Source organism: Cololabis saira, chromosome 3, assembly GCF_033807715.1.
Source record: "Cololabis saira isolate AMF1-May2022 chromosome 3, fColSai1.1, whole genome shotgun sequence".
NCBI lineage: Eukaryota > Metazoa > Chordata > Actinopteri > Beloniformes > Belonidae > Cololabis > Cololabis saira.
In genome coordinates, this window is record NC_084589.1 from 7693829 (window position 1) to 7717165 (window position 23337).

General features: G+C 41.2%; 1 protein-coding gene across 1 annotated transcript in view; it reads right to left on the minus strand.

The window, feature by feature from the left end:
- Positions 1–22540, minus strand: part of LOC133440848 (SNF-related serine/threonine-protein kinase-like) — a 43769-nt gene extending 21229 nt beyond the window's left edge. The window contains exons 1-3 of the mRNA XM_061718175.1: positions 22348–22540; positions 15967–16674; positions 2456–2597 (exon numbers count right to left, since the gene is read on the minus strand). Coding sequence (XP_061574159.1) covers positions 2456–2597; positions 15967–16555 — 731 coding nt within the window. The 5' untranslated portion in view covers positions 16556–16674; positions 22348–22540. The remainder of the gene's footprint in view (positions 1–2455; positions 2598–15966; positions 16675–22347) is intronic.
- Between the last annotated feature and the right edge of the window lie 797 nt (positions 22541–23337).

Consider the following 23337-nt stretch of genomic DNA (forward strand, 5'->3'; position numbering starts at 1 on the left):
GCTGCTAAGGTGACAAGAGGAGGGAAGGAGTCGTTTAATACCAGCAACTTGATAAAACATCTCAAGACGCATCATAAAGCAGATATAATAAATACATAAATACAGAGTTTGCTAATGCTACTGCAAGAACACAACAGCCAACATTAGCTCAGGTTCTGCAAAAGAGACAGACAATGACGAGACGACCCACGGGCCGTTAAAATAACGGAGTCTCTAACCCGTTATTTAGCGCTGGATGAGCAGCCACTGTCAGTTGGAGAAGACCAAGGATTTCACCGTCTTCTCACTCGAGCCGCGATAGGATGTTTCATTGATATGTTATATGTTTGATATTTTCTTAAACGTGAAGAAAGTGCCAGTGTGGGGACTTTATTTACACAGAAAGATTATTTTTTGTTTAAAATAGTTATTCTACTCCAAGTTCGTAGTTTTGCTAGAGAACATTTTTCATTCCCAACCATGCTGGACAAGAGCATAATAGACACTATACTAGACTGGGATCCATACTCCAAGGGTAGTATTTCAAAGATATATATGACTATACAGGATATTGGTCCTCCTCTCTTGGACAAAACCAAATCAGCCTGGGAACAAGAACTAAATTTACAGCTGGAAGAGGGGATGTGGGAACGCTCTCATACCACCTCTTTATGTCTTAGACATTGTTTGATTCAATTCAAAGTAATTCATCGTTTGCATTTCTCGAGAGAAAAACTAAAATGTAAAATTCATCCTGATGTTGACCCTACTTGTATAAGATGTCACCTGGAGTCTCTGTTGGACAAATGTTCTGGGGTTGCACATCTCTGACGACATTTTGGAAGAATATTTTCGATGCCTTCTCGACCATTTGTCATATAATTATTGAACCCAACCCTATGACTGCTATATTTGGAGTTCCCATGGATGATGCACCAGTTTCCTCTCTCTCCTCATGCCAATTTTATTGCATTGTCTTCTCTCACAGCCCAGAGACTTTTATCCTCCGCAATTGGAAATCTGACAAACTCCCAACATTCACAGAATGGGTCAAAGATGTGATATCTTTTATACCTTTAGAAAAGCTCAGATACAACAGATTTTGTCATGTTTACAGTGTTACTCGGATGTGTGGAAACCCTTGTACTACTAACTGACAAATGTTTGGACTAATGTGTAACCCGTCCATGTGTTATTAATCTATTTATTTATCATTATTGTTGTTATTATTATTACTAATATTATTTTATTTATGCATTTTATGTTTTTTTTCCCTTGTTTACATATTATGTTTTATTGCTGAGGGTGGGATATATGTGGGGTTGTTTGTCTTAAAAAATATTGAAAAATCTTATAAATAAAGTTATATATAAAACAAAAGTTATTCTACTCTACTCTACTCATTTTATTGAATTTATCTGTTGCAAATAAAACCCGTCTTCCAATTCATTGCATTTTTCATTGCATTTTTAGCCTAGTTATTTTTGTGGTAGAAGTATCGTATCGGTACTCGGTATCGGCAAGTACACAAATTAAAATATGGTATCGGGGCATCCCTAGTTTTTCTCATTGTTTAAGGTTATAAAGTATATACCGTATTTTCTGGACTATAAGCCGCTACTTTTTTCCTAGGTTTTGAACCGTGCAGCTTATACAAAGGTGCGGCTATTCCGTGGATTTTTCTTCCACCGCTAGGGGGAGTGCTAACCGGAATTAGAATAAAAACTAAGACAAAATAAATGCAAAGAAGAATACGCTACTTCTTCTTTAGCAGATAGAAGTAGGTAGAAGCAGATTTCAAACAGATAAATAAATAAATAAATACTGGTTATTTTCTCTTGGTTCTGTCCCGTTTTAATCAGCAAAGTTGCTGCCGTGTTAAAAGACACTGTTAGGAAAGGATCTATTTAGGTACAAACATGTACATCATTTACACTTCAAAATCCTTCTGTACATGTAGTAAATATCTAATCTAACAACATAAATATCTGCGGCTTGCATATCTTTTTTTTTTTTTAAATAAAAGTGGGTGCGGCTTATATACAGGTGCGGCTTGTATATCTTTTTTTTATTGTTTTTTTTTTAAAATAGAGCGGGTGCGGCTTATATACAGGTGCGGCTTATAGTCCAGAAAATACGGTATATAAAGTAGGGTATTTGTACCCATCTTTCTTTCAACATTAGGCTCTACTGTGATGTATGACATCTACAACACTTGGACTGGACTGGATTGTGATATTAAGCTGCACTGAAATGAAATGAGCTTTCAACTTTCTTTGTTGTGTAAAGCGTCTTGAGATGACTTGATGTCTGTCATTTCTTTACCAATCCAGGACCCCAAACCCCACACTTTCCAAGGGTACGTGGCACTAAACACTAAAAACATTATGCAAAAACACTATTTGAAATTCTGAGCAGCTGCCAAAGAAAGGGAACAAGATGAGAGGAGAAGAGAAGAATGCTTTCCATGACTTACTCTTTGCAGAAGCTGGAAACGTGGGCAGGAACGGTGTATTTACAGTCCATGATCATGGTGAGGGTCTCGCTGTCGTTGGCTTCCTGGAAGGGCGGCTGGCCGCAAACCAGCATGAACAGGATCACGCCCAGACTCCAGATATCTGAGGGACACACGGTCAATCCATCACTAATGATACAAATGAGCTTTTCAGTTCAACAATCAGGGTTTTTCCTGGCTCTAATTGAGGCAGAGGTGGCGCCATCCTGGTCATGCGCTCACGCGTGCGGGTATACCGTGCCTTCAACATGTCACATGTCAATATGTGCAGATGCTAATTTCCATCAGGCAAAGCTATCTGTCAGCATGCTGATAGAGGACAACCCAGAAACACATGCATCCACAAACATTCACAGTTTAACACGAGTAACTGCACCATCACAGTGCTGGGACATTTAACACCCTCCTGTCACCACTAATACTGTGAGGGATCTCACTTATGAAGCAAATATCAGTACCACTACGGATGCACAAAAACTTCTCTGGTTACACCGCTGTAAAATACATTCGGTATAAATGATTGAATTCTGAGTCAGCATTAAACCATTTTTGATCCAGTTTCTATCTTCCACCATTTTTTGCTTGCCATCTAGTTCTGCATTTTTTTAAATCTATTTCAGCCATTCTGATATCAAAACATTTAGCTCATTCAGGAAAAGGGTGGCATGACTTTTGGCCCTTCAAATCCTTAAACTTTTAAAAATATTCCAGGATTTCCAAGAGCCAAGGCCCATTGGAATATAATCTTCAACTCTTTGAAAAACGTCCATTAGACCTTATTACTTCAGCATACTTTCAGTTAGAGACACCATTCAAACTTTACACACAGGATGTTAAAGGCTGGATTCAGCTTTGTAGTTCATGAAATATTTTCCTTTAAGTTTTATGAAAACTTGAGCAAAGATGACGGATTTCAATTGCGGAGCTTTCAGAAATCCTTGAAAAACTTGTGGTCCTTGAGAGCTCACTAGCTCAGCCTACCTTCACTATTAATACTTTAAACGGGTCACAAGACTTCAGACTACAACATATTGAAGCTGGGGTTTGATGCAGTTTACAGTCGTTGAGACATGGTAAATTAAGTTTTAGGATTTTTTGAAAAATGTTCCAGCAAAACGTACAATCTGAATCTAGCCAACAAAGTCATCCAGTCTAAGCTTCTGAGGTGGATGAATAACCTGAAAAAATCTGTTCCAAACAGATCAAACAGATCCAGGGCAGCAAACAGAGACGGATGAAATCAGTTTAATTTTTTCCCACATTCCGTTTTTATTTTTTCAATTTTCTGTGTTTTTCAGTTTTTAATTTTTGAGAATTTGGTTTTTAGCATTTTATACAAATTTAACCCCAAGACAGTATATAAAGTAATCAAATATAGACAATTTGTGCAATTATAACTGAAAACTTTAATGTTTTCATACTTTTAAACATATTTAAAAGGCAAAAACATGGCAGTAGTTATTCTCGTGTCCAACAAAAAAATTCCTATTTTGGACAAAAACAAAAAAATACCAAAAGTTATTTGTATGAAATAAATAACTAAGAAATAAATAACTCAAGTATTCCTTTCAATATCCATTTAAAGTGCAAAAAAAGAAAGAAATTGCAACAGCTCAACAGCGCATGTGTGAATTAAATGATATGACTACTGGGATTAAAGTTCCCCCGGCGAAAATGTAATAATGGGGGGGGGGGAAAAAAATCGATCTTTAGACATACTAATCGATTTAGAATTGGAAAATCGTTTTTTTCAACACAGGCCTAATCAAAATGAGGCTATTTTCATTGACTTTCGGAAAATATGACACTTACAACACAGACTTTTACTTTTTAGTCAAATCAGCCCAGAGCTCAGAGAGTGACAGTTTTCTGCCTTTTAGAATGGGAGCCAACAGGAGACCTTTTCAGCAAAGAAATAGATCGGTATCTATAACTAGCTCTCACTCCAGAATTAAAACCTTAAAAATCACATCATTACATCCAGAAACGTCATCTCCCACTAAGGGTGGAAGAATAGTGTCTTTCCATTTCCTCCCAGTGGCCGTTTGTTCCAGTCTTTCCATCAGAGACACAGACCAGTGTTCCAGCTGCAGCTCATTTACCTAATTAATGTGTTTCACAATGTCATTTAGTAAATATACTGACCAATACTTTTAACTCCTTCATTTTTCTCCTAATCCTACCCTTCCTGTTTGTCTTTTTCCTCCATTGTCTGCTCGTCTTCTTCCTTTTACAACTCTGTGCTTCAGTAAATCATGACTTATCTTCTTAATACATTTCAATAATTCTGTTATTTCAACACTAATCCAACTACATGTTTACATTTAAGAAGAGACTAAATTAACTTCATAAATCATAAAGAATGAAAAGTATTTTAGAGGCTTCTAAATTACAAATTAAAATGTTCACGGGGCAAGACCCAGTTTAATTCATCTTTTTGTAATAAGAACTTAATTTAATTAAGTTCTTATTGCTATATACTAAACATTTATGCCTACTGTGATTTTAATAAAAGAAAAAAAAAGATTAACACATAACTATGTGTATTTTGAAATATTACAGTGTATTTACTTTGATTTATGAGTCCTAAAAATGCAGCTGGATTTGGGAGTGAATCACATGACAATTCCAGCTTGTTAATAAACAGACCTATTCAGCAATGCAATTCGTTTGAATAATCGATAGATTAATTGACTATAAAAATAGTCGATAGTTGCAGCCCTAATGGATGGATATAGACATACTGTAGATATAAATTAGGGGTGGGCGATATGACCTAAAATTAATATCACGGTATTTTTCATCTTTTGAACGGTGACGGTATAATATCACGGTATTTTTTGGTACGTTTTGAGAGGAGTAGCCTGTCCTGTCCCTTTATGTGAATAAGGTTAATATTTTTATATATATATATATATATATATATATATTATATTATATTTATTTTTATTATATTATATTTTAAATATTTTGTAAACCTGTCTTAAAATGTAATACTGGACCTCGGTTGGGCTGGTTGGACAGCGGGTGGTGGAAAATTTCCCTTAATTTTAAATCCAAAACTTGACAGGTTTATGCCATGAGTATTCATATAGAGTAATCCCTTGTTTTTCGAGAGGGTTACGTTCCAAAAAGAACCCGTGATAAGTGATATTCACATAGTAGCAACCCTTTTTTTTTATATATAATTATTATACAAAGCTTCAAATTGCGGAGTTCAACACCGCCTCGCACGTATTCCACTGCTCTTCTGAGCCGCTCCATCCCGACTCGCGCTGCAGCGTCTTTTTCTTCTAAAGCCCGCGGTAAAGGTGTGTTTTTTCGAGAGAAGAACATGGTTATGGGTATTTTTTGTCACTCCTTTTTTCTTCTGGGCAAAAAGATTCTTTTAAACCGACATTCATTAATTTTTTCTCCATCTTGAAGTCAGTGATTCGTATTCCAGCAGGTTGAAACAGCGCTCTGCGCTCCGCTGCCGTCAAAGACCCGCCCAGCTCCACTTCTGATTGGCTAATGTTAGTTTGGTTGAGAGCCAGAGCTGCTTTCCTCTCATTCCATTGGTAGACGAATACGGTTGACTAAGACTTTTTTTTTTCTCTCAAACTTTTTTTTTTTTTTTTTTAAGCAGTCAAACTTGCACGCCGAGAAAAAAAACTCCATACGCCGGGGATCCGGCACGGTGCCGGAATACTTTAAGCCCTGTCATTTCTTACTACTCTTGTCGTAAGGTGTAGCAGCAGTAAGGATGCCTGCAGTGAAAGCTGTGTACTCTTGGGACGTGCTCCGCTGGTGCTGCTCAGCAGCACCAGCGGAGCAGCGGGACCAGCTGCTGGTCGCACTTGCGCTCGTTTTGGCCCGGGTTGCGTCTTCATATTCACGGGCGTGCGTGTTTTTTAAGTGATGAAACAGGTTGCTTGTGTTTCCACCTCTTGCTGTCACAACACGGCAGCAAACCTTGCATATCACCGACGTTTTTAATGCCTTATTTAGGCTTATTATTTTATAATTGATTTATTACGGTATTGACGGTATTGCAAAATCCATGTCGTGGCGCAGTTTCACACCGGTGATGACTATGACACCGGTGTACCGCCCACCCCTAATATAAATTGTGACAATCTTTTTTCAATCAAGCACTCTGCATGTTCGAAATTCTCCCAGCTAAACATTATAACATGTAAAAGAAAATAAACTGTGTGAAATAACTGTCCATATGGTCCAAGAGTCATCTGAAGGAACTATCAGCTTCTAGTTTAAACAGTATAGCTGCTTACACCGCCAGTTAAACTGATTAAATCTCATTTACGCTTCTATGTAGCAACTATACGGAGTGTAGTTGCTACATGGAAGCGTAGATGAGTGTTAGGACCTGGCAGGAGAAAAAATATTTGAGGGGAAGATTTTTTTTTTTATTGTGCACTTCGAGAAATTTTGTGAATAAAGTCGAAATTTCAAGAAAATAGTTGAAATATAATTTGGTGAAATTAGTGGAAATGTATCCTCCTCCATCAAATCCAGTTAGAGCGACTGACAGCTCTGCAGCAGCAGCCGTAACTAACTCACTAACTTACATCCTTGGAGTGGGACGTTTCTGAAGAAACTGCATATGTGTGATATGCGTTTCAAATCAATATCGTCAAACTTTTTTCTCAACATTTCAACTTTATTCACGAAATTGTATTTCAACATTAATCTCGACATTTCGACTTTTTTCTTGACATTTCGACTTTTTTGTCGAAGTGCATAATGAAAAAAAATAATCTTCCCCCTCTTAAATATTATTTTCATTTTTCTCCTGCCTCGCCCTAATACTCTTCCGTACAACTATGCATGTAACTTGCATGGCTCAGACATAGCAGCGAAGCAAATAAAGCTTGAAAACAATGAAAGTTGTAGTGTCAGTGGGAAAAGATGAACAACAACAATGCTACCAAGCAGAGCGATTACATTTGTCCTGGTCCATGCCATTGCAATGTGTAGTGACATTTATGAGAGGTAAACGTCAGGGTAGGGCACACTTTATGGCACAGGTGTCCCTGCTACAGTGTATAGATTTACTGTGTAGATTGGCCCTGAACGACAAACCACGGGATTTACGTCATGTACGCTATAAACCTGCTTAAACCTATTTTTAAGTACTATGTATAAACAAAGTACTGGATTCTAAGCACTTCAAAACATGATTGATCCAGAATCAACCATATACCTGAACTCCTCCCTTGGAGAAACACAGAAACAATAAAAAGGCTGAAAGAAAAAGGCACCCAAATATTAAATAAAACAGAAAAAAAGTATAACAACAAATCAAACAAAAAACAACTTAAAACCCACCAACATACCTTTTAACAATCCAAAATACAAAAACACATTTACTGGTATAGATTTTTACCTCAAGCAAACATCAGTCAGCAACTACTTGATTATTACTGAGAAAACACATTATATTGAACAATAGTGTCCAACAAAAGTTTTAACTACCTTCTTCATAAAGTGCGAATGCTTTGAGTATCACAAAGTGGGTGTGGGTGAATTGTGGGTGGCTGCATTAGCATCATCCCAACCGGTGTAACTGAGCCGACTGTACACTAAATTGAAAACTAGATTTTAAACAACCTTGTGTACGTACTGCTCTTAAAAGCATGTGCATATCAGACTGGAGGGGAACTTTGTGGAAGAAATAAAACGAAGCACTAACTCTATACAGTTTAAAAACACAAATGTAAAAATAAGGATCTCTAAAGAACTCAATTTACCTTGTGTATGCATTTCTTTTATTATTATTCTGTTCCTTATGTGATACATCATATACGATACAAATTTACCTCCTTGCATTCATGGCTGGAAACTACATTTTTGAGTTTAGGATATTGTAGGAGGCTAGTTTAATTATGCCTTGATCTGTTTATTAATTTTTTCTGTTGTATTTATTTATTTTTTTGTTATTATGCCGCCGGCGATCCCATTCATTTATGTGCTACCGCGGCGCAAGAGCGGACCGCTCTGCCGCCGAGCTCGGCGCCGCGCGAGAGGGCGCCTGCCTGCCCGAATTTAACATTTTTCAATTCCACCGTGCCGCGCTGTGAGGACATCTCGGTGTGTCCAATAGGAGAGAAGGTGGTGGAGGCCGAACAGCAACACGACAAACCTGCGGATCATGTTGGCACAGAACTGTCATGTGTTTTTTTTTTTATTTTAACTTTTGTACTACTGTACAAATGCACAGGTGAGCCATTATGGTGCTGCTAAGTTTAATTGCTCAGTTAATTGCTATGGGAAGTAACATGCCACGTGTTATAGGCATGAAAATAAAAACAATGAAAAATTGCCAACAGGTATTTGTGTATTTCTACGTCTTACTGAATCGATATCGAAGCATTTAAATCAATATCGAAACACAATCGAATCCAAACTTAAAAGGAGCTTGAGGCAGGATTGAGACAAGATTTATGAAAAAAATGTGTATACTTTTTAAGTTTTCTAGTAATAATGTCAGATGAAGCGTTCCAAACCAAAAAGAATGAGCCCTCTAGTGTATCTCTCCGTTGCCTTGAACAGGCTGTGTGCTGCAAAATGTGCTGCAGTTCGGGGGCCGAATTTCCCGCGGTGGGCTGTGGATGTGACGTCACATGACGCTGCATGCACGTTCTCCCCGTTCTCCCGTGCCGGCTTCACTGTTGGCTGCAGTACCCCCGACGGCCGTCGTGGTGAAGGGTGGCGCTAGAGAGTCTCATTTCTTAAAAGGAGCCTCAAGCATCGAATCGAATCTAATGGAATCATGAGGTTCTTAACAATACCCAGCCCTAACTTATGCGTTTGCAAACTGCCGTGTAAAACTACTTTCCTTTTTCTTTTCAAAGAAGCCCTGCCTATATTCTCCAGCACTCCCTCTGAACAAAGCCGGGTTTGTTTAGTTCATGGACCTGAACTTGGGAGCATTCCAGAGAGCAGGTTTCACTTGTTGCTGCAGCCTTTTTGATTGTTATTAAAACATCATCATAAAAATGTCTTTCATAAGTAAACGTGTACTCTAAGAGTAATTTTGTGTTGCTCACATGAATGATCATGCCTGCATTTATACGGTACTTCTTAGCCAAGTTGTCCTTGGCCGGTGTCCATGTGGTCTGCAGCTTCATTAAATCATTATAGTTGTGTCATCTTCATGAGCCTCTGGAAGAACTTGTGGCCCTAAATCTAACAAGTGGATTATCCATTTTTCACCATCCTTATTGGGGTTTGGATGCCCCAGAGATGATGTCTACATAAGTTAGCCATGAAAGGGCACAGCGTTGCGTTTAGAGATGACCCGATCGATCGGCAAGCGATCGGTATCGGCCTATCGGTTTTCATCTGATTTTCAAAATAATAGTTCAAAAGGAGTTATACCAGATTATATACAGTCCAAACCCTAACGCAGGACAACAGTCGTGTCAGTCGCTTCACGAGTGACATTTGGAGTTCTAGTGTGAAGTTTTTCTTCACCCACAAGAGTTTCCTCACACGCGGCGGATGCTATCGCTAAAGCTTAATAATTAATTTTTTATTTTTAAGATTGAATTCCTTTTTCCACAGGAAAACTAAGGTTTACAACTTGTATCAACTCTAAGAGAGTGATATGTCTACTGTTGTGTGTGTTAGTGTACTGCACGTTGTGTTGTACACATTTTTTAACCACAAGAAAGCTTAAGTTAATAAGCTACATCAGTCTAAATCCTCTCTAGAGGGTGAAATATTGCACTTTGCCTCAGCCTGCAATAAAACAGTCAATTCACGATACTTTCTCATCTCCTAATTTTGATACCTAATAATACAATGTCAGTGTCGTGTACATGAGACAACAATATTGAAGAATTTATGGATTTCACGCTGTGATCGCAATTTATGGATCGGCAGATACTGATTTTGGAGATCGGCCCTCAAAATCCTGATCGGTGCATCTCTAATAACGTCTACATAAGTTAGCCATGAAAGGGCACAACGTTGCGTTGAGTGAGCCACATTTGATGGATCTGATTCATAAGTGGAAGTGAAAGCTTGGGTTTGGTTGACCCATGTTCAGGAAACCTCAAGTTCAAGGTTTATCTAAGGGTTTGTTAAACCTCCCGTATGAAAAACTAGATAAACTGGAAACAGACAGGGGGCACCGAACCAAAACAAGCAGACGAGGGGAAGAGTTTTGCTCCAGGTTGTGCACATGGGGAGAAGGGGGGGGACAGAGGCTTGGAAATATATTTTTGTTCGAACAATGTACCATAGCACAACTGGGTAGCGAATTCCCCACTGAGGGAGGAATAAAGGACAATCTAATCTAATCTAAGGATGGTTGTGGGGCAAACAAAGGTCAAGAAGCCAAGCCATAAAGCAAGCAGGAAACAGTCAGCAGCCTCTACCTGTCACAAGTACAACCAGAGTTTTCTAGTGTTCATACCGTGGGAGGCCCCCCAGACAACTTAAAGGCTGCCAGGATATATTTGGAAACCCACTCACTTATTTTTATTTTCTACCATCAGTAAAAGCCTGTCATAGCACACGTTACATCACCTCGTCCTCTCTAAATACACACACAGAACCAAAAACGAGATCATCCACCACAGAGAAACACATTTAGCACCAGTTACACGTTTCACACACCCAAACCTTACAGGTCTTTTCCACTGAGCTCGGCTTAGCTGGACTCCACTCTGATTTAAGGGGTTTCACTAGGTGATAGTACCGGTTAGTACTTCCTTTTTGTGCAGCTACTTGGCTGTGGGTAGAGATGCACCGATCGATCGGCAACCGATCAGTATCGGCCGATAATACCCCTATTGGTTTTGATCCAGCCTCATGCAGGACGACAATCGTGTCAGTCACTTCACAAGTGACATTTGTAGTTCTAGTGTGAAGAGCTTCACTCACAAGAGTTTCCTCACACACGGCGGATGCTACCACTAAAGCTTTCACAAAGCTCAATAATTCACAATTCATTTTTATTTAATTCCTTTTTCCACAGGAAAACTAAGGTTTATAGTTAACAACTTTTATCAACGCTAAGAGAATGACATGTCTACTGTTGTCTGTGTTGGTGCACATGTTGAAAATAATTATTACCACAGGAAAGCTTAAGTTAATAAGCTACACTTACTCTTTGTAAACTAAGGGCCAATCCCAATGTTCACCATACTCACTACCACTAGCCCTCACCCACTACCACTTCACCCTCAAAATGAAACCACAAGGGGTAGGGCTTTGTAATGTTCCCTAGGGATTGGGACACCACTTGCTACGTCACTGCGTGGTTTACGTTCGGGTACGTAAGTGACTGCGTAGTTACGTTTGCACATACATCACACCATATCAGGAAGCCGAGAGCTAAAAGCTGTTTTAATTTCCGCTGTAGCGCTGTTAATATGCCACTTTATTAAGTTTTAATATTTTTTTCAGGCGTAAAAGTAACCGTTAAGATCCCCAACCTGGGCTCAGTTTATCCAAATAACGCCTGTTAAGAAATTTGATCCGATGTTTTCGGGGGATGAGAAGAGCCGCCGGCTCGGGAGCTGATTTCTGGTTCTGCGTTAAATCGACGCAGAACCTACTCCGTAGGTTACGCGGCGACGCGCATCGTACGGCGCGCGTCACCGCGTAACCTACGCCGTAGGCTCTGCGTTGGTGTAACGCGGAACCATAAATCAGCCTTTATTCTGGCGAGATCTGAAAAAACGAGCAAGCGAGTGATTATGTACATTCACTGAGTGAATATTATGAAAGTAAAATATATATTCCTCGCTAGAAATGTAATCAAAACGCATTTTTATGCAGAAACTAACTCAAAATATTGATTTTATTCACTAAAAAATGAGAAATGTCCGCCATGTTTTTTTGTTTGATTCAGTCTGCAAATGATGACGTAAAGCATTCTGGGAAATTTTTCTGGCCCTCAGTCAGCGAGTCACTATCTGAAATCCCTCGCTGTAAAGGGCCAGATTCATACACACTACCCCTCGTTATGCCCACTACCCCTACATGCAAAGAGGAATTGGGACACCACTACCCTCACGGGAACGCACAAAATTTAGGGGTAGGGATGAAAAGTAGGACTAGGGGGGGGATTGGGACTGGCCCCAAGTCTAATCATCTCCAAGAATCTCGAGGGGGTGAAATATTGCACATTGCCTCAGCCTGAAATAAAACTGTCAATTTATGATACTTTTTCATCTCCTAATTTTTATACCTAATAATACAATGTCAAGTGTTGTACATGAGACAACGATATTGACAAATTTGTGGATTTCGCGCTGTGATCGGCAATATCTGGATCTTTTGGTGATCGGCCCTCAAAATCCTCATCGGTGCATCTCTAATTTATACTTTCTAAAAGATAACAGGGCACAGCTCCAGAGAAGTAAGTTACTCGTGCACTCTCCACACCCAAATATACAACATCAATGTTTAAGGGCTGAGTGGATGCAGGGTGGGTGGGGGAGAAATGAAAAAAGGATTTTCCTCAGCCATGCTCAAGTTTGTTTGAAACAGAAGTAAACGACACCCGGTTGAATTTAAAATCTTTTAGGACGATAACCACATACACAAACGCCTTCTGAGCACCTACAAACATTTCATTGACCACTAGGCTTATGGCGCTTTTCCACTAGTACCTACTCAGCCCGATTCGACTCAGTTTGGTTCTTTCCCAGTAGAGCAGGGGTGTCCAAAGTCGGTCCTCGAGGGCCGGTGTCCTGCAGGTTTTAGATGTTTCCCTTGTTCAGCACACCGTGATAAAAGTAACTGTGTCACCAACAGAGTTGTCCAGACCTTGATGGCAAGCTGGTGACGACCATTAATTTGAATCAGGTGTGTTGAAGCAAGGAGACATCTAAAACATGCAGGACACCGGCCCTCGAGGACCGACTTTGGACACCCCTGTACTAGAGGTCCAACCTGCCGAGTAGATACTTTTCTGTAACTACTCTGCCGAGGTTCTAAGCTGCTGAGTCGGCTGTATCTGACATCATCACACTACAGGCCACCGATTGGTCGGGGGGTTGGAGTCAGACGTCTGAGTCAGGAGGAGGAAATCAGAGAAAGAGACTCTGACGGATTCTTGTTCATTTTATTCAACCAGCAATGGCAGCAAAAGTTTCTGATCCAACTCTGAGGTGCAGATGTTCATAAACCTGGTGTCTGAGGAGAGAATTAAAAAAGGGATGTAGACGGGCGATAAGGAACGACCAGATCTACCAGGAGCTCTGTCTCTTCATAGCTGCTCACGGCTCCAGCTGACTTTTCAGCAGCGCAGAGACAAACAAATAAACAAAGGAAAAGCGTTTGAAGCTTCTCTCACTCTCATTTTTTAACTTGATATCAAACACAAGCCACAGATCCAGCAGCACATCTATCATCTCCTCCAGGTTCTACATCTTTACTGTTGTTGTCTTCTCGCCTACTTCTCATCTTGGTATTGAAAAGAAACGAGGGCGAGTCGAGACGGGCTGAGTAGGTACTAGTGTAAAAGTGCCAGTAGTGGCATCATTTCTTCTTCTTTTTTTTTTTTAATCAATGAAGCTAGTCAATATAAAAGCTGCTGTGTCATTTCATGGAAGGACACGATCTGTCAGTCTTCATGGAAAATCAATGGGACAGTTAATTCAGTGCAACCGGACACCCACAGACATTAGTGTAAGTAGAGCTGACCCTGCACCACATGGCCTACAGCCATCAGCACGACCATCAGTGTCAAGCACTGCTGGCAACACACCGCTAATACACAGGCTGATGTCTCAAGCAAGTCCAAGAACCAAAAAAAGAAACGCTTGTTAACACGGACATATATTGTGACAGTGGAAAACAGATGCCAGTCTCTTTCCAACACTGCTGCACTCTGGTTTCACTCTGATGCCTTTGTATACTTTTGGAGTTTGCTTGGATAAGCGTGTGTGTGTTATGGCCCCAAATGAGAATTTCTGGGAGAGGTTTTATAAGTGGTTTATAAATGGTGCAGAGACAGAGTCAGAGCCACAGGCAACAAGCCTGGTCAATAAAACCCAAGGCAGTTAAAAGATCAAGCAAGACAAAATGACAACTGCGATGGGGAAAATGGATATATCTTCATATATGGTTGCAAAAATGTGTCTCAGATCCTCTTGGTTGATTCCTTTAATTATACTAGTATACAGAAACGGCAAGTCGCAAAAATCCCCCTGCGCAGCAGCGGGTGTAAAGCATGACCCCGCTCTGATGTGGAAAAAACCTGAAAAATGAAGGTGAATAGTATACAGAAAAGGTTTCCCTTTTTTTCTTCTTCTTCTTATTATTCCACGCGCTTTTTTCGTCCGTTAATACGGCCCGAACCGCAATGTGCACCCATGCATGGCATACATCATTAGATGCGTCTCCATCGTGCATCGATGGGCATTACTTTTCTCAGTTAAAAGTGTTACCGTGGCAACGCTAGATGCCAAAAAGCAACTTTATCGTAGAGACATTGTTCAAATTTACAAACACTCTGCCCGATTGGCACTAACCGTGCCGTACAACGGCCGTACATTGGACCGTACAACCTCATCATGCTACTTATTACGGTTTTTGCAATATTTAACTTTCAATTTTAAAAATTTCATTTTGGATGCTTGTTGCTAGGCAACGGTTTAATCGCACAGACATCATTACAACATTGACAAACCCGGGACGCGTTGTACTACAACATACTTTAGTCTCATCATGCCAGCTATTACGGTTTTTGAGATATTCAACTATTCTAATTTTCAGGCTAACGGACATTTGGATGCTTGTTGCTCGGCAACACGATGTCGCAGACATCGATCCAATGTTAAAAGACTCTGGACTCGGGCTGTTTACAACTTTTGAGATATTGAAGGCAAATTGTCCAATTCTAACCTATGGGGCTTGTTACCATGGCAACCAAACATATGCATTTTTAAGGGGGAGAATATGAATAAATCATCCGTAAATGTGGCCCGAACCGCAACGTACATCCAGGCCTTGGTTTGGTTTATTGGCCATTATTAATAACCCCAAACATGGCCAGTACCACCTCCGACACAACCAGAACAACCTTAAACACAACCAAAACAACCTTAAACACAACCAAGACAACCTTAAACACAACCAAGACAACCTTAAACACAACCAGAACCACCTTAAACACAACCAATACCACCTTAAACACAACCAAAACAACCTTAAACACAACCAAAACAACCTTAAACACAACCAAAACAACCTTAAACACAACCAAGACAACCTTAAACACAACCAAGACAACCTTAAACACAACCAGAACCACCTTAAACACAACCAGAACCACCTTAAACACAACCAAAACAACCTTAAACACAACCACAGCCCCAAACCAAAGCAGCGAGAGGGGACGAATGGGCAGTAGGGCATGCCCATTTCAAAATGTCCTGAAATTTTCTAGTTATTATGATTTACTTCATTACTTGAGCAGCACTCATCTGCCTACATGTTTTACGTACCTACAGCTGGCGCATCATACTCGTCCCCCAGCAGTATTTCTGGTGCAGAGTACGCCAGAGATCCACAACTAGTAGTCAGCTTTTTCCCCGGCTGAAATTTATTACTGAATCCAAAGTCGGTGAGCTTCACGAGTCCTTGTTTTTCAAAGAAGACCACGTTCTCCGGCTTCAGGTCCCGGTGGACCACGTGCAGACGGTGGCAGTAGGAGATGGCGTGGACAATCTGGGCAAAGTACTTCTTAGCCAGGTCTTCGTTCAGACCTTCCTCGTGTTTCATGATGTAGTCGAACATGTCCCCTCCGTCGCCGAGCTCCAGGATGAGGTAAAGCTTGGTCTGAGTGTCTATCACTTCGTACAGGCGCACGATATTGGGGTGCTGCACCAGCTTCATGCAGCGGACTTCCTGGAAAAGGTGACCCGTCGCTACGGTGTCCAGCTTAGTCTTGTCAATCACCTTCACGGCCACTTTCTCCCCGGTGAAGACGTGGCGCGCCAGCTTGACCACGGCGAAGTGGCCGCGGCCCAGCGTCTTGTCCAGGTCGTACAGGCCGGCGATCTTGCCATCGTAACCCCTCTTGAAGCCGGCCATAGCTGGAGATGGGGAGAGGGGACCCCCTGCTTTGGGCAGGGGCCGCTTGGTGGAGTATCGTGGGTCCAGCTTATTTCAGCTCATCCAAGGCCAAAGAACAAACCCATGGCTGCAGATTCCTGCACATACAAGACACAGATGATTATTGGAAGCACAATACAAACTCAATGCAAGCCAAAGGCAAAGTCAGATACAAAACAGGAGGATGAGCATATCCATATGAACATATGCATTAGGGGTGGGCGGTACACCGGTGTCATAGTCATCACCGGTGTGAAACTGCGCCACGACATGGATTTTGCAATACCGTCAATACCGTAATAAATCAATTATAAAATAATAAGCCTAAATAAGGAATTAAAAACGTCGGTGATATGCAAGGTTTGCTGCCGTGTTGTGACAGCAAGAGGTGGAAACACAAGCAACCTGTTTCATCACTTAAAAAACACGCACGCCCGTGAATATGAAGAGGCAACCCGGGCCAAAACGAGCGCAAGTGGGACCAGCAGCTGGTCCCGCTGGGACCGCTGCTCCGCTGGTGCTGCTGAGCAGCTCCAGCGGAGCACGTCCCAAGACTAAACAGCTTTCACTGCAGGCATCGTTTATGCTGCTACACCTTACGACAAGAGTAGTAAGAAATGCAGGGCTTAAAGTATTCCGGCACCGTGCCGGATCTCCGGCGTACGGAGTTTTTTTTCTCGGCGTGCGAGTTTGAGTGCTTTAAAAAAAAAAAAAAAAGGTTTGAGAGAAAAAAAAAGGTTGAGTCAACCGAGTTCGTCTACCAATGGAATGAGAGGAAAGCAGCTCTGGCTCAACCAAACTAACACTAGCCAATCAGAAGTGGAGCTGGGCGGGTCTTTGACGGCAACGGAGCGCAGAGCGCTGTTTCAACCTGCCGGAATACCAGTCACCGACTTCAAGATGGAGAAAAAATTTATGAATGTCGGCTTAAAAGAATCTTTTTGCCCAAAAGAAAGAGAGTGACAAAAAAATACCCATAACCATGTTCTTCTCTCGAAAAAAAGCACCTGTACCGCGGGCTTTAGAAGAAAATTAGAGAATAAGAGAATATAATTAAGGGAATTTTTCCACCACCCGCTGTCCAACCAGCCCAACCGAGGTCCAGTATTACATTTTAAGACAGGTTTACAAAATATTTAAAATATAATATAATAAAAATAAATATAATATAATATTATATATATATATATATATATATATATATATATATATATATATATATATATATATATATATGTAAGATCTTTAGGTTTTTTGCCAAATAAATATGTTGAGAATGCATAATACTCTCCCATGTCTCTTTTTGATAAGGATACTACCATTTACTTATTATATTATAAAAATATTAACCTTATTCACATAAAGGGACAGGACAGGCTACTCCTCCCAAAACGTACCAAAAAATACCGTGATATTATACCGTCACCGTTCAAAAGATGAAAAATACCGTGATATTAATTTTAGGTCATATCGCCCACCCCTAATATGCATCTGAATAAATCTTAAAACCCTTATGCCCCGTTTACACGTAACAAAAACGGTGGTGTTTTCATGCGTTTTGGCCGTTCGTTTACACGAAAACGAAGCTCAAAGTCACCAAAAACCATCATTCCTGAAAACTCCGGCCAAAGTGGAGATTTGCAAAACCTCTGTCTTCACGTTTGCTTGTAAACAGAGAGAAACGGACATTTAGGCTTCAGAATGTCACATTATGTGACAGAAACGTCACCAGTGTCATGTGTGCGACCTGTGTTTACAATTTGTTTGGCCACGTGTCATTTGTTGATGTTTTTTTCCAGGATTCCGATTGGCTAGCATGACTTTATCTTCTCATTACACTGCCCCCTGTAGGTTTGGCTGCTCATAGCACCTTAACAGCGTATTTATGCAGGTTCGTGTAAATGATGAGATTTTTCAAAAACGTAGAGCGGGAAATATCAGTTTTTGTAAATATGTGGAAACGTGGCCCTTAAAGATGCCGTGATATAGTAGTTTGGGACAAAGTATTACATGATAGTCTTCTCCTTGTCCAGCGCAAAATATTGGGATATTTAGAAAGAATAATGAATTTAACAACCAGGCCTGCTGCGGACAATAATAACATGTGCAATAACAAGATGTGCAATATGTGTCTACCTCACACATCCTACCTGCTTTTTTTTTTTTGCAGTTTTTCTTTCTTTTCCCATACTGAACTACTTTTTTTTTTTCATTCCAATGTATATAATGTTTATATTTTGTAATTAATAATAATATATTTTTTACCCTTTCCCTGCATGTGTGTGTTAAGTGTACTGCTGCTGCACAAAGTGAATTTCCCCATTGAGGGAGATTATCTTATCTTATATGGGAGGAAATAAATGGGCAAATATTAATCTTAAACAGTGTTGGGACTAATGCGTTATTTAGTAACGCGTTACAGTAACGCCATTAGTTTTGGCAATGTTTAGTTTTTACAATGATTATACAAGGCTTCAAATTGCGGAGATCAGCACCGCCTCGCACGTCGTATTCCACTGCTCTTCTGATGCTGCTGCATCCCAACTCGCTCTGTAGTGTCTTTTTCTCCTAAAGCCCGGGATGCAGGAGTTTTTTTTCCAGAGAAGAACATAGTTATGGGTCGTTGTTGTCGCTCTTTTTACTTCTGGGCAAAAAGATTCTTAGGGTGCTTTCACACCTGTGGCTCGTTTGTTTTGTTCCGATTCAGGGGCTAAATCGATACAGTTGTTTCATTTCTCGTTCGTGGGGTTTGTGTTCACAAGGCAACCGTCTGTACCGTTTCAAAGCTGATAACCAATGCCATGCGCGAACCAGCTGCTCTCTGATTGGTCAAATGAACGTGGAAGGAGTTTCCTCTTCCGTCCCCCGGGATAAACAACAAGCCCCTTTCACAGATAGGGCGTAAAGCGCAGACCGCAGCCGCCAGCTTTAGGCTGATTTATGGTTCCACGTTACACCATCGCAGAGCCTACGGCGTAGGTTACGGTGTCGATTTAACGTGTAACCATAAATCAGGCTTTACCCATTCATTTATGTGCTACCGGCGCAGAGCAGAGCTCAGCGGCGGGCCAGAGGCCGCCTGGCGCAGGGTTTGCGCTGCGCAAACCCTGCCCGAATTGAACATTTTTTTATTTCACCATGCCACACGGGGACGACATCTCAGCACGTCCAATAGGAGAGAAGGTGGTGGAGGCTGCACCGACTCTTCTCCTTGCGCAGCGGAGCACATAAACAATGAATGTAGTTGTGTCGGCTGCTGTGTCGATTATGTTCTCACTACAAATAAAAAAAATTAACCGCTTCAGGTCTGGAATGGAAGCGAGCCGAGACCACCTCTCCTAGGAGATCTCGGCTCGCTTGTTTTGTGCCGTTTCAGAGCGCGATTGCTGTGTTCACATATACCAAACAATCCGATCTTTAGGGGGAAACGCTCCCGTTTCGGAACAACTGCTCCAAACGGGACAGGTGTGAAAGCATCCTTATACAGCAACATGCCACCATGGATTATATCTGAGAACTGTAACGATTCATCAAAGGCTCCCGTTCCTGAGCTGCTGCTGAAGTTCATTGGCCGTTCTCAGCTTGTTGCTAAGCAACCAACGTGATTGACACAGGAAGTGAAGAAGCGGGGAGACTGTTTAGCCAATCAGAACGCAAAACAGGATGCACAATGAAAATCCAAACAGTACCTGCTGAAATTAAGGCTAGAGGGGCATTAAAGGGAGCATTTAAAATGTTTTTTTTTTTTAGTAACTAAAAAGTTGCTGTAACTGAGTTACTTTTTAATGAACAAGTAACGGTAGCTAGTTACTAGCACAACACTGGGAACACTGGACTAACTGCAGCTGGTTGATGGAGGTTCTTTAATCTTTCTTCCTTCAAACACTATTATTTCTGTTTTTTCTTCATTTAACTGAAGAAATAATTAACTTAAATTGGAGGGAATAATTGGACCAATATTCATCTTAAATAAGCATGAATGAAGCAGATATCCAGCAGGGACGGTCCTGGTCCGGGTCCGTGTTGTGACAGCAGCTCCAGCAGCAGGAGCCATGCGGCCGCCTCGTGGCTGCAGGGACGGGGGGACCAGTACCATGAGAGGCCCGGCGGGCACCGACACCCCCCGGTGGCCCCGGTAGCTGGGGATTTATCAGTGTTAACAGTAACACACCGGATGGAAAATGGAAACGCCATCCTGTCAACAGCAGACCCACGCCGCGGTGTTGTACACAGAGACCCAGGTCTCGCGAGACCCGGGTCTCTCTGGTACAGAGAGACCCGGGTCTCGCGAGACCTGGGTCTCACTGGTTCGCCGAGACCCGGATCTCTTCTCTGTACCAGTGAGACCAGCCCCCGGGTCTGGCAGTCAGAAGGCGCGCCGATTTTTTCCAGTGGCCAGCCGCGGTACTGCAACCAAAAATCCCATGCGGCCCAGAAAGCTTTTTTCCCATAGACCGCAATAGTAAAAGAGAAGCCTCTAAAACTGTTCACAGGACACCTCCAGCTGTAATCCCCGGCAATTACTAATCTTTGTATTCTATATTTTTAAGTCATGGACTTTATATCCGTCAAAAATGTTTTATAACGGCCAGAAAAGTCAAAGAAAAGTCTCTTTCTGGGCGTGACGTCACGGCTGACGTCACAGCCGTGTCCGTGCATTCCACGGATGTTTTATATTAATATATATTATATGATTATATTATATTAATACATTAATAATATATGTAATGCTATACATGTAATAATATACATTAATTAAGATATTATATTAATACATATTATATTAATACTCGCGTCATTACCCCGGGGCATGATGGGAGGCCCCAGAGCATCATGGGAGGTGACTCAACTGCGCATGCTCTATGGGCCGCTGTATGCGGAAGTAAACCCGGAAGTCAGAGATTTTTTCGGCTTATGCGCTGGCTGAGCAGAAGGCATTGAAATGAATGGGCGGCCATTTTTAGTCTCCAATCCAGTTTCTATAATACATCATCATTCTGGCCGTATTATAGAAACTGGATCGGAGACTAAAAATGGCCGCCCATTCATTTCAATGCCTTCTGCTCAGCCAGCGCATAAGCCGAAAAAATCTCTGACTTCCGGGTTTACTTCCGCATACAGCGGCCCATAGAGCATGCGCAGTTGAGTCACCTCCCATGATGCTCTGGGGCCTCCCATCATGCCCCGGGGGAATGCCGCGAATATTAATATAATATGTATTAATATAATACATAAATTAATGTATATTATTACATGTATAGCATTACATATATTATTAATGTATTAATATAATATAATTACATAATATATATTAATATAAACATCCGTGGAATGCACGGACACGGCTGTGACGTCATCCGTGACGTCACGCCCAGAAAGAGACTTTTCTTTGACTTTTCTGGCCGTTATAAAACATTTTTGACGGATATAAAGTCCATGACTTAAAAATATAGAATACAAAGATTAGTAATTGCCGGTGATTACAGCTGGAGGTGTCCTGTGAACAGTTTTAGAGGCTTCTCTTTTACTATTGCGGTCTATGGGAAAAAAGCTTTCTGGGCCGCATGGGATTTTCTGTTGCAGTACCGCGGCTGGCCACTGGAAAAAATCGGCGCGCCTTCTGACTGCCAGACCCGGGGGCTGTAATACATCCATGAGTGAGACCCGCGTCTAGCAACTACACAGAGACCCAGGTCTCGCGATACCTGGCTCTCGTAGTTCGCTAGCGTGTAGCGCCTAGCAAAGCTACGTGCTGCGGCTGCGCGGCTCACCTTCTCCGGCAAACATCTTCGTCTCGCGTCTCGCTCCGGCGGGCCTGTCATGGATGCTTACGGAAGAAAAGGCTGAGGCGGAGGTGGGAGCACGGTCTCCGCGCCGGCAGGGCCCCCCAGCAGCGGCTGTTTCCCCCGGAGCCCGACGGGGAAACGAGGTGTTGCATCGTCGGCAGCAGCGACGACAGCAGCGAGGAGCTGGCCCCGCCCCGCGCTGCCTTCAGGGCCCACCCACACTACCGGATTATACAGCTTCATAATCATAGTTATTAATCCCACAGCAGGGGAATGCACTGGCCATAGCAGCTCAGAAACAATACAGAAGTGCAAATAATCAAGTACTACATACACAAATGTACAATATACCAAAGAAGAGATAAGGATATAGGCTATATATATATATATATAATATATATATATATATAATATATATATATATATATATATATATATATATATATATGTGTATATATATATATATATATATATATATATATATATATATATATATATATATATATATATATATATAGAATAGAATATAGCTTTATTAATCCCACAGAGGAGAAATTTGCTTGTGCAGTAGCAAACATACACACTCTTAACAAATTTACAAATACACACGAAGTATGAAAGGTATAGAAAAAAAGTATATCCTAAAAAGAAAAATAACCAATAAATAGCTAAATAATTAAAAAATGCAATATAAAAAATGAGCAATGTACAAAAGAAATACTAAACAGAATACTAAACCCGAAAAAATGTAATTATACATGAATTTATATATATACCCTAGGCCGGAGGTCAATGATCGACTTTGTTGTCGTTTCATCTGACCTTCGGCCGCATGTCTTGGACACTCGGGTGAAGAGAGGGGCTGAGCTGTCAACTGATCACCACCTGGTGGTGAGTTGGATGCGCTGGCGGAGGAGGAGGTTGGACAGACCGGGCAGACCCAAACGGATTGTGAGGGTCTGTTGGGAACGTCTG